The 12,112-nt window shown below is 42.2% G+C and overlaps 2 protein-coding genes and 1 long non-coding RNA gene across 3 annotated transcripts; 1 reads left to right on the top strand and 2 right to left on the bottom strand.

Annotated features, from left to right (window-relative positions):
* Positions 1–1,309: 1,309 nt before the first annotated feature.
* LOC146975677 (uncharacterized) lies at positions 1,310–6,291 on the top strand. The gene is made up of 4 exons (XR_015037449.1): positions 1,310–1,480; positions 1,598–1,689; positions 3,825–3,931; positions 6,199–6,291. It is a non-coding gene; the product is annotated as an uncharacterized LOC146975677 (long non-coding RNA).
* LOC146975676 (T-box transcription factor TBX1-like) lies at positions 3,685–6,474 on the bottom strand. Its single transcript, XM_085794898.1, is given in 7 exon segments — positions 3,685–3,899; positions 4,308–4,402; positions 4,893–4,960; positions 5,056–5,211; positions 5,370–5,541; positions 6,177–6,278; positions 6,399–6,474. Coding segments are annotated over 7 exon segments (873 nt in total). The 5' UTR covers positions 6,464–6,474.
* Positions 6,475–8,843: 2,369 nt separating this feature from the next.
* On the bottom strand, positions 8,844–10,410 carry LOC146975675 (apolipoprotein A-I-like). The gene is made up of 3 exons (XM_085794897.1): positions 10,360–10,410; positions 9,997–10,141; positions 8,844–9,869 (listed from the first exon to the last, which is right to left on the bottom strand). Exons 1-3 carry the CDS (start codon positions 10,400–10,402, stop codon positions 9,266–9,268), a joined length of 792 nt encoding a protein of 263 aa, XP_085651023.1. The 5' UTR covers positions 10,403–10,410; the 3' UTR covers positions 8,844–9,265.
* Positions 10,411–12,112: the final 1,702 nt, after the last annotated feature.

Genomic DNA, 12,112 nt, shown 5'->3' with positions numbered 1-12,112 from the left:
TTGCCCCGATTTTCCCCCTTCCGACCACGGACAGACACCGCCCGATTATCTTAAGGTCTTAAGATTATCTTATAAGATTCTCTTGTAGTGTGTGGTGTGTTAAGAGTCAAAATTCCCCCGACAATCGGCTCGGAAAACGTTCGGCGCCGATAATCGTAAGTATTAAACATGTTCAATATTTACGATTATCGGGGCCGACTTCGGTGGCCGTTTCAATCAAAAGTCATCTTGTGTGTGGAGAGCCGGTGTTGTGCGGAGAAGCGCCTGCTCACCGAGCTCTGCATGCTGCTCGTGGCAACAAGCCACTTCTCCACACAGCACCGGCAACCTCACAGAGAGCCACAGTGCAGCCCTGGTGTTACATGAGGTTCACACAGACATTCACTCATACACGGGAGATTTCCTGATAGCCGATAGCAAAGACAGTAGCGCTCGTAGCCGGCAACAGCCGGCAATACAGCAGCCATGTTTAAACGATCATGTGACCGCCGCTCACAGCCCGTCATGTGACAGCGCACAGCTCCCTATTGGACAGCCGCTTGACTGCTCGGTGTCCGGAGCCACAGACACACAGACACACACAGATGGGATCGTTGTAAAGGCTGAAGTGTCCCGCTTTCATTAAAAAAAAAATTACGTCGCTCTCATTGTCCATCCCGGAAATAGACCCGAAAGAGTAGCTACAACGACACCCCTGGTATCGCTGCTGATGCCGGATTGTTTTCTGACCAGAGGGTCAAGATTCTGAAAAATCTTAATGTGTGTGGTGTGTTGTGTTTGGAATATCGCAGCACACCACACACAATACGATCAAAACTGTTCAATCACAGATTTTTTATCTTCATGTGTGGGGTCTCTCACAGATAATAAATCGGTTGAGATTTATAAAATCTTTATGTGTGTGGCAGGCTTAAGTCAATTCAACTAAGTTTGTCCAAGTGGAGTTGCCGTACGTGGCTGTCACAGATCGGGTAGCGTCGCAGATCGGGTAGCGACAAGCATCATCAATAACCCCTAAAACCACTCCAATATTGCCCAGATCAGCCAAGTCAATTTTGTTGAAATATTGCCAATATAGGCAATTATGTTAATTTATGCTAATTATGTCTGTTATGCTAATTGCCCAATAAGTTAGCATCCGGCAGTTTCTGAATACTGGGGACCCATACTATTTCTAACATAAAACTTTGGGGTACTCAACATTTCCGGCTGAATTCCAAATTCGAACGAGGCTACCGTTACCGTTACCTAGTTACGCTGGCAGTTGAACCAACCTCCCCGCGGCTAACGTTAAAAAACAAGCAGCAGCCAGGCAACCGTCGTCGGTGTCTCCTCCGGTGACGGCAGGCTCTCCTCCTCCTCCTCCCTCCTCCTCCTTTCGCCGTGTGTGATCAAACCGCAGGCCCGTCACGTCGTTTTCTCCACACATCCTCATGTCAAACGGCGAGAAACCGTCGTGTTGTCGTGACGTCGTCGGTCGGTGGTCAGTCAGTCAGGCGGGCTGTACCGTAATCCTACTAACGTTACCGCATCCTCCTCCTCCTCCTTCCTCCCCCTCTTCCCGACCCGCTCATTAGTTTATTCTCAGCCCTTCCAGTCTTTCACCTCCTCCTCCATCCACCCCGCTGCATCCTTCAGAGCTGCCAGCAAGCAAGCGAGCGAGCGGGTATCATCATCACCAGCGTCAAGGTAATACCACCAGACTTCCGGTCAGCATTTTCAAAATAAACCCGTATTACCAAAAAAAAAGAAGAAACCCTCCGAAATACCACATTGAGGGTAATTATTTGCAAACCAGAAAATAAATATACGGTACGGTAGTTTGTTCTGTAGGCTAATTTCTGTTATTTAGTATCTTCATTTACAAACAAATGGGATACAAAACTGTGCAATGTCTCAATCATACGAAATCATATTGCTTCTTTTCTTCTGTCTACACCAGAGGTCTTCAACAGGGGGTCCGTGGGTCCGCAGAGGTACTGCAAGGGGGTCATGAACTTTTTGGTTGATTATACTATTTTGTATTTCCACATTTATGCTTAAAAAAAAAGTCAATTTAAATAGCTTGTATGCATGATTATCATGCAATTAAAGGGACAACGAGGAATTTTGGAAAAGCGAAGCGTTTTCACACTACATTTATGAGCCTCCGCGCGCACCGTGAAATCGGCGCAAGACAGACTCATGTTTTCATTCATCAAGAATTAAAGTCAGAGGTTTGAAGACGATCACATACCGTCGTAGTTCCGACCATAAACGGCGATTCGGCGGCGTTATTCTCATGACTCGCCGCGAAACCGAAAGTAAGGAAACGCTGGTCGGCTCGCCCAGCATTTCCGCCACCACTAATAATAACAAAATAACGATAGCGACAAAACAATATATTTATCGAAAATGGGCCCATTAACAAGTGTGGGTAACGTAGATTCATCCACATTAATATGAGACTTTTTTATTGTCGCGGAATTTTTCGTTCTGCCGATGGAGAAACTCCTCGTTGTCCCTTTAACAGACATAGTTGGCATAAAGTGTGTTTATAAATGACTGAATGAATGGCCACCTTACTCACTGTACCTTTAAAATATTTTAATACATGACTATACCAGTGTATTATTTGAATAGCTTGGCACTGAATTAAGGGGATTCTAGGCCCAGTTTAATATAATAAAAAATTGTATGAATATATTTAGCAGGGGTCCTTGCTCCATCTCTCCAGTAGTTTGGGGGTCCTTAGCCTGAAAAACGTTGAAGACCCCTGGTAAATATCACACTTGTGCACAGTGTATTGTTATCTTAATTCATATGTTGTACTTATTTACAGTGGAAAGTAAGTATTTGACCCCCTTTTTTGCCCTTATGTCACTTGATCAAATGTAAATTAATTCATAACCTTTGTTGATATTCTGTCTCTGTTAAAACAAACTTAGCATAAGAACTATAGATTGCCCATTTCTTTGGGGGGAAGCACACTTACATATTTACAGTTCCGGACCAGGCTAACAGTAAACTCGAACTAACTAAGGTAAAATATACCACATTGATGTCTAATGCCATTACTCCACAGGTAAAAGTTGTTAGACTTTGTACCTAATTTGTAAAACAAATTCACATTCACAAGGATGCCCACTTTAAATAGTTCTGGGGCACTCATTAATGATTTATTCAAACCAGTAGGCTTGCAGTAGCCTATAAATGTCCTCAGAGTGCTGAATTAATTTCCAAAAGAAACACTTTATTGTTTTTTTTTTACTTTATTTCAAATGCAGTTATTACTTTTGACACTTTATCAGGAAATAACCATGGGAAACTGCACGTTTTGCTTAATGAAGATTTCACCGTGATTGTCTTGGTGGTTTGTAAAAAATTAAATTAGATTAAAAAAAAGATAAACTGTTGAATGTTCTTTGCGGACATGAAATGACATGAAAACACATGAAATCCTTTTGGACAAATGTAATAAAGACAAAGTGCAACACGTTTTTTTTCTATGTACCATTGTATTGTTGCTGTATAGTGCTCTTATTGAATGTTTTGGTATTATTTACAGTGCTTCACTGCAATACATTTATCATATTGCGATATCGATCCTGATGTAACACTTGTACAGGATCCTATTGTGAGAGGGAACACAAATGATGTTATCAACACACGAGTTGCATGATTTTGAAAGAGACTATGCTCATGTCAAAGCTGAGTCTCGTTGCTTCTCTTTCCCTATTGTAGATTGTCTCTGTCCTGAGATGATCCTGCAAAGTCCCAGTAGGAGGCGAGAGGGAAGAAGGAAGCAGGTGCTGATGAATTGTTCCCGTCTTTTCTCTCCTCAGTGAGTCCCACAGAGTCCTTACAGCTGTGAAACTGTCCACACTGCTCTGCTGGCAACGGGGCCGGTTCCTCCTGTCCTGAGGATTCAGAAAGAAAAATGTCTGAACAGGTTTGAACGAATCAGCATTTTGTTCAAGTTCCTTGTGTCCTCTGTCTATTAAACAATTAGCTCACTGCTAATTTAGATAATAAGATTATCCCCATTATTCCACCCAGTCACAATACTGTTAGAAGACTAATGAATACAACTGGAGGTGAAAAGCTGCTGGATAAATCAGTCAGAGAATATTTTCTTTAACACTGCCTCTTGTATATAATAATGATGAACAAATTCAAACAGAGATGGAATTTATAACAAAAACAAGTCACATTTTCTTCCAAATATGAACTGCTTAAAATTGTGAATGTGAGTCAAATTTACAATACTGATTTATTATGTGGAGTCAATGTAATTAAACGCACTATACACTATACTAGAGACTCACTGGATGAAGTCTTTGAGCCCCAGCTTCTCTGCTCTTCAGGTTTGGTGGTGAGGGGATCTGCTCTGCCCTCTTGTGGACACCACACCGCCAGGGGCCTGGAATTACCCACCCAACACACACACACACACACACACACACACACACACACACACACACACACACACACCAACATTTCTTACTATATTCAGGGACCTGCCATTGGCATAATGCATTCCCCTGCTCATAACCTTAACTTTAACCATCAACAATGAGTGCCCAACCTAAACACTAAAACAGTCTTTAAATCCCAACAAAGCTGTCAGACCTCACAAGTATACATACTGGTTTATGTGAAGTTCAATACATCATCAAACTCACATCCTTCACAGTTTACCATACATGGTATGCCATGTGTAAACCTCCTTAGCATACAAAGGTCAAAGATTAGTTATCACTAAGACGGCTGCCTTATCCTTGCTTAGCAGCTGATAACAACGATAAAGATACAATGTGATCTAGTTGTGAGTACAACTGGTGTATAAAGGAAAATATGTGTTTCTTAATCAACTTTATTAATATCTGACATAATCACTGAGAGACACTCACCAGTCCTGGGGGTCTGTAGTCCTGAAGCCTTTAGCAAACGGGTTGCTGGCAATTTTTAACTGGGTGATCTGAGAGAGAGAGAAGGGGGTGAAATGAATAATACAAACAGAAAACAGGCCTTTGTAGCACTTAGTTTGAGGCGTACTGATCCTGGGTTTCTTACCCGGTGGTTCTGATAGGCAGTGACGGCCATGAAGCGTGTCTCTGGGAAAGAGAAAGAGCAGAAGTTTCTGTGTGCGTTTAAGTGGCTGTTAGGAGCCGGATCTACATACACCACATGGAAGCGCGGCTGGTAGCGATGCATGGAGTTTAATATTATCTGTCAAGGGAGACAAAGGAGAAAAGACACATCAAAGTCAAAAAGGGATGTTTTAATAAGTTATTTTATGATGACATAAAAATCAAAACGTGCAATAGGTGCAATTTGTCTGCTCTTAAAAGCGTGCAGGAGTCGCATTGTAGACATTATAGACTCACATGTCCATTGTCATCCAGCAAGTTGTTGGTGAGCTTGAGAGTATCAAAAGACACAGTTTGTTTCATCCACTGAGCTCCACGGGCTGGTGAGTCTGGATGGAAATGCATCCTGCTCGGTGCTGCAACATCCGCCCGCCCTGCCACCAGCCAGGATGAGCTGTGGAAGGCATACCTGACACACACACACACACACACATGAATATATAATATAATGTTTGAAATAAAAGTTGTAAGGTTGGATGAAGCTTGAATCTAGATAACTTAAAGGGCATTTCCAGTTGTAGTCAATGCTTACCTCAGATATCAGGTCACCTATGATCAGTTCATTTCATACCATCAATCCTCCCAACTGCAGTGTGTGGATGTATATATTTGTTTTTGTTCAAGAATCTATAATTTTTTCAATGTTCATTAATGGGCTCATCAAAATTCAGACTTACTGCGGCTTCTGCATTGTTCCTTTCCGGATCAGAGAACACAACAGTAGAGGGACTCTGAGGCGTTTGTTCTCTCATCCGGAAAGGAACAATGCAGAAGCCGCAGTTTAAGTCCGAATTTTGATTTAATTTAATTGTAAAGCGAATTTTTGAGTCCGGAGCCCATTAATGAACATTGAAAAAACGATAGATTCTTTAACAAAAACGAGTATAAACATCCACACGTTGGGAGTATGGATGGTATGAAATGAACTGATCATAGGTGAATTGATAAAACATTGATTACGTCTGGAAATGCCCTTTAAGATTTGAAAATAATTAAAGAAGAAACAACAAAACAGATCACAAATATACAAAGAAAAACACCTACCTGTATCTTTTGTCGTCAACAGGAATGAAGTCCATGAGCAAGACATATTCAGCAGCAGGATCCATCCCGGAGATTCGCACCTGGAACGTTGGAAACATCCTCCTGCAGTAAACAAACACAAACAAATTGGTGAGCAACTCCTGAGAAAGATGGAGGGGGAAAAAAGTAGAAGGGCAGGATCAGATAACTGATAAATAATGTAACTATGAGTGGGTTTGTCACCTTCCAGCTTTGGTAACAATCATCTCCGTGCCCAGCTGGTCAAACTGCTGCCACAGCGTATGCATCTCCAGCTGAACTCTGACCCCGATGACCTGCGAGGCCTTGGCACTCAACAGTGATCCTCCATCTGCACAGCAGGGCGGAGACAGTCCACAGCTCTGAGGCAGCTGACGAGGGCCTGACGAGGAAGAAGAGGAGGAGAGGTCAGTGCTAAACCTTCGACATTTAGTAATTGTTATAATGACATGAACATATACAGTATATTCTCCATAGAGTTTTGAACACAACACTTACAATCCATACTTCAAAGGATCTTCAGGACGAATGATAAGCTTAAAGTTAATGGTCTGTTTCTTTCTCTGTTGAAGTAGCAACTCTTCTCGTTACATCAAGTCCACTGCAGAATCAAACCCACAACTTTTCTCTGCAACATAAAACTGAAGGCAAAAAATCTTCTAAGTCTTCCAATGCACCACTGGGATAGATGTACATCCGAGCGTTACGCGTTGCAAGTGGCTTTTGTGTCCAGGAACAAGCTGGTTTTTATAGACCGTGAGACTCTCACTGGGGACCTCCATGCTGGCCTCATCCATTACAATACTCATAGTGCCACTGACATGCACTAATCACAGCTTCACGTACATATATGCACGCAACCCAGAGAACTATCCAAACACACACACACACACACACACATCTACAAACCCCTCCTTGCACTACTTATTGTTTCCTATAGCCTAAAGCCTTATGTCGGGCTTGCTTTGACCAAACCGTAGCGCATTAATAACATCCTGATCAGCCTGGTGTTACTGGGTGTGGACGGATGAAGACAGCAACAAACTGCTTTTATTATTCATAGCCTAATTTCTTGGAGAACTGTTTCAACACCATACTAATTGGAGAGAAGGCTTTTCCCCAAAACTGACCAAGTAAATTGGATATTTTTGGTATTGCTCAGTGGTGGCATTCAAGCATATTTATAAAAATACTTTTATTTTATTTGTAAGCGCTTTTACAAATGTTCAAAGACGCTTTACACTTTAAAAATCATAAAATACAGCAAAGTCAGAATGAAATAAAATTAAAAACAGCAATAAAACAGTATAAAACACACAAAATTATATTTGTTTTATTTGTTAGGGTCCCCACCGCTAGTCTTCCTGGGGTCCACAACCAGTACATTTAAACATACATTACATCACAACATGAAAAAGACAAGACAAGTCAACAAAAACTTACATTAAATCTGCACAACCAGATTGTCATCTACATCAAAGAACGTATGTAAGATATTCCAATGCACAGTGGTTATAAAATAGAATAAAATAAAATAAAAGTGTAAAACAAATGAAAATGACAACAACAAGAAAACCTACGACCCTATTATAAAACCCTTTGTGTGTATGTTTGTGTGTATTCGTTTGTGCACGTGTATGTGCGTGTATGTTATTTTACAGATATGAAATTCCAAGGTATTTTTTATTTGCTTTTTGAATGTTAGTTTCTGTGTGAGTTTAGTTATTGGCAGTGGTAAGGAGTTCCATGCTTTCATTGATCTGTATTCCTGTATACCGCTCATTTAAAAAGGTGAGTTTTGAGCGTGATCTTGAATGTTGGGAGGTGTGTGCAGATACGGATGGGTTTGGGGAGTGAGTTCCAGAGGGAGGGGGCAGCGATGGAAAAGGCTGACAATATATATCAGCCATATAAAGAGCAAGTCTTTACTTATTTACATGATTACTTATGGTTCATTCTGAAGTGTTTTGCAATGTGTGTATGTCTACAAGATTTCCTGTCACATTAAAAACCCCAAAAGGAATTAACAACACAAAAAATAAGACTCAAATAATATGATATATGAGTTTGATCAATCAAAGTTGTCTGATCACAGGTGTGAGTGTTAAGTGGTGTGGTTTGGATGTGTATATACACGTGTGTACTCTACACCCTCATGTGGCTTTATGATGGGACAGTGTTGAAGGGTTCCTGCCTGAGGCAGCCAAAACAGAAAAGTGGGTTTTTCCCTTTTAAAGAATCACGTTTGTCAATAGGCCACTTTGCACCCCTGATCAACTCATTAATCACAGCTTTCACGACCACAGGCGGAAATATCTCATAGATCGGATGCCTGCTTCAAGTCAAACTGAGAGATTGTTCTTTTTCAGTGGACCTTGTGATCAATGATGACCTTATAGACTCACAGAGGCCAAAAAACACTCAAGGTGCACTGGCAGATCTCTGAAGGGGTAATTTGTTTTATTAAACTGTATTACGTATTTAGGTAATTTAGATCAAATGAACTTTGTGCTAATAAATTGCATTGTCTTATAGATTGTTATAGACATGTTGTTTGTCGTTACAGACCGATCAAGTTGGAAGGACAGGAAATTAGTTCAATATCTAACCTGCATGTGACACAGTTCAAAATAGAGTCAGAAAGCAGAGTAGTATAAACAGTCAGGTGTTTATTGAGCTGTATTTTGTCAAAGCACAGTTATCATCAAACAAGCATCATTACACAGAGGTTCAGGCACTTAATAATTCACATACAATTCCTACATAAAATGTAAGCAGCTGGCTGTGGCATGTGAAGAGTGAAGTGTGTGTGTGCTGAGTGTGTGTCTGTGTACGTCTTTGCTTGCATGCGCTTGAACTTGTGCACATGAAGTAAGGTGTTTGCATGAGAGAGAAGAGAGAGCTAGAGTCCCGCCGTCTTGCTGCATCGAGAAATGCATCAGTGAGGCATTGGCTTCATGTTTGGGAGGTGATGTGTATGTGCGTGTGAGGAAAGAAGGAATGGAGAGAAAAGGAGGAATGGATCTAGGACAGGTAGGTGAGGTTAGTTACAGGAACGGGGTAGAGACTATTTAGCTCTTGTTGACGGTGGCAGCGATGGCCTCAAAGATAGCCTGGAACTTAACCTTGATGTCATCGGCCAAAGGTGAGATCTTCTCTCTCAGGGCAGTGATCTCATCGGTGTTGATGGTCTGAGCCTGGCTGTAGGCCTGCTTCAGCTGGTCCTTGTACTCCTCGACGTAGGGAGAAGCCATCTCCTTCAGGCTCTCCAGACGCTCAGAGAGCTTGGTGCGCACAGCCTCCACAATGGGCATCAGAGCGGTCTTGGTCTCCTCCAGGTTGACGGCCACCTTCTGGCGCAGCTCCTCAACAATGGGCTCCATCTTGGCCTTCAGGGCGTCCATCTCGGCGGTGTGCTTGGCGTAGTACTCGCTGACGACGGGCTCCATCTGGGCGCGGTATTCCTCAATGTGCTTGCTGATGACTTCCCTCAGCTGGGCGCGCTTGGGCTCAAGCTCGGTCCTCAGGGTCTCGATGTCGGTCATGACGGAGGCACGGAGGTCAGCGGTGGCATCAGCGATGGTAGCGACAACGCTGTCGGTCATGGGGGAAACGGCACCCTGCAGAGCCTTGATCTGGCCGTGCATGTCATCCAGGCGCTGAGAAACGCTGGCCCTGATAGAGAAAAAATGTTTTTGTATAAGTTAAACAAGCATTTAAAAGAAATCAATGATTAGAAAAGGTAGAAAATTGAGTAGTAATATAAATATTAGTCAGTGACTTGTCAGTCAGAGTGTCTTACTTGAGCTCCCTGTACTCGGTGTCATCGAGCTGGTCCAGGGCCTTGTTGGCACTGTCCTTAACCTGGGTCAGGTAGACATCCATGGCAGCCCTGATGTGTGCCAGCTGAGAGGGAGCATCAGCCTGCAGGGAAGCGGCATGGGAGCCTGAGGTGGAAAGGAAATGAATTGTTAGGAGGTGCAGTGAGCAGAAAGAAAGATAGGAAAAAAGCAACAATATGCAACTGGAAGACATAGTATCTCAAATATCTTTTCAAATAAGATATATTTTAGATGTTGTAAATGTTATTTACAATTAATCTACTCTGTGATTGCAGCTTGAATCATTTCCTTAAAGTAAGAAATGGTACATTGAGTGAACTCACCGACAGCCAGGAGAAGGGCAAGAGCAAGAGCGACGAATTTCATGATGGTGGTCTAGAATGGGGGGAAAAAAAATTCAAATTATTCATTGAACATGTAACACTAAATTGAATCACTTTTTTTTTAAATTATACAAAGAAATGAACAAAAATCTACTTTTAAAACAGGAATCCGTTAATCCAATAACTCTCCCACCTGAAGCAATGCGAAGGCCAGATAAGCAGACTTAAAAGCTGGACTGTCTTAAAACACTGTTAAAGCTACACACTCATCCCTGAATTGGCCCAAATGAATTCACACTAAACATATGGTTGTCTATTATAAGAACCTGTAATCTCAGTGGATTAGACAGACAGCTCGAGCAGATTAGCCCTGGACTGGTAGGCTGTGTAATCCTGATCCAGGTTTTACCGAAAGACACGGTCACAGAATTAGCAAATCAGCTTTTTGGATCGCTCAAAGACAACCTCAATCGGTTTAGCGATAGTATTCACATATGAAGGTAACTGCTAAAGCAATGCCACAGGCTAAACTTGCATTATCCCAAAGTTACAGTTAAATTATTAAATCGATATTGTTGAAGTCACAAATAAAAGTATTTTCTTTCTAGAGAAACTAATTTTTCCCAACACTGCTGAAGCTTACAGAAGTACAGAAAGTTCACTCTCGCCGATCAGAGTGAGACAAAAGTTCTCCAACAGTTAACTTTTTCCTCTGTCCTACAGCCCAAGTCCCAGTTAGAGCCACTGCAAGTCGCTTTGTCTTACCTGGTGGAGTTCGTGATGAGACTGAATAACTTCAGCAAGAGCAGACTTTTTATACTGCCCGGGGAGGAAGGAGGAGGGGGGGTGGGGGAGGTGGAGGTGTGAGGGTTGTGTGTCTCCGTGGAGGTGGACCTCACCCCCCAGCCATCTCCCTCAGCAGGGGAACTGAGTTGAGAGTTCAATGGTCACCTGCTGGGAGGAGATCACTCAGCACACACACACACACACACACACACACTGACACACACACACACACACACACACACAGTCACAGATTCACTATGGATTATCAGTATCATACGTGTGCTGAAACTTTTAGTGAAGTGCAAGCATTTCTTAGAAAGAGCGAACAATACTCTAAATTCCCCACATTATTTAGGACAACACGTTGTTTTACTGGTGACATCTTTGCCTGATAAAAGCTTTTCTAATCTGAGCCTGCTGAGGAGAGGACATGAAAGGAGGACATAAATATAAAGAAAGTCAGTGTGAGAGAGGAGAGCTGGATTGGGGGAAGGGGGTAGCTGGAAAGAAGGGGATTAAAATGGGAGACAAGATTACTTGCTATTAAAGAAGATGTGAAAAGGCCACAGGAGAAATAATTGAAATACCTCCACATGGCTTTAGTGCAGGTGTCCTGCAGGGATCTGTGCTGGTTCCACTTTTATTTTCTACATTTTCAAGCAAAAGTTTAGATTGAACCCCTTTGGCTGGTTTTCTTGCTCAACATTTGCTGCAGCAGAGTGTGTAGGGCAGGAAAGCCACATTATTTACAGTCCTGGTGCTTCCAAATGGCTTCCAAGAAAAACAAACAAGAGCAAACAGAAAGCAGTGACTTGATGCAATCGGCTCGCTGAAATGTGATCGCGTTTGATACCCCCTCAAAAAACTCTGAATAACAAATTGTGCTCTAGCAACATCACACAGTGTAATGCGGATGTAATCGAAAAACATCAGCATCAAGACAAACTTATCTCGGTTCGCGGATGAC

The sequence above is a fragment of the Trachurus japonicus genome, chromosome 13 (assembly GCF_045865225.1).
Source record: "Trachurus japonicus isolate A0001 chromosome 13, Traja_1.0".
NCBI lineage: Eukaryota > Metazoa > Chordata > Actinopteri > Carangiformes > Carangidae > Trachurus > Trachurus japonicus.
Note: the sequence above shows the minus strand (reverse complement) of the source record. Positions and strands in the feature narration are given on the sequence as shown.

Excerpts from the sequence above, each read along its gene's own strand:
- LOC146975675 (XM_085794897.1), bottom strand. The coding sequence starts at position 10,402 with ATGAAATTCGTCGCTCTTGCTCTTGCCCTTCTCCTGGCTGTCG. Across the intron at positions 10,142-10,359 it reads TGCCCTTCTCCTGGCTGTCG|GCTCCCATGCCGCTTCCCTG; the intron begins GTGAGTTCACTC and ends TTTCCACCTCAG. Across the intron at positions 9,870-9,996 it reads ACCGAGTACAGGGAGCTCAA|GGCCAGCGTTTCTCAGCGCC; the intron begins GTAAGACACTCT and ends TTTCTCTATCAG.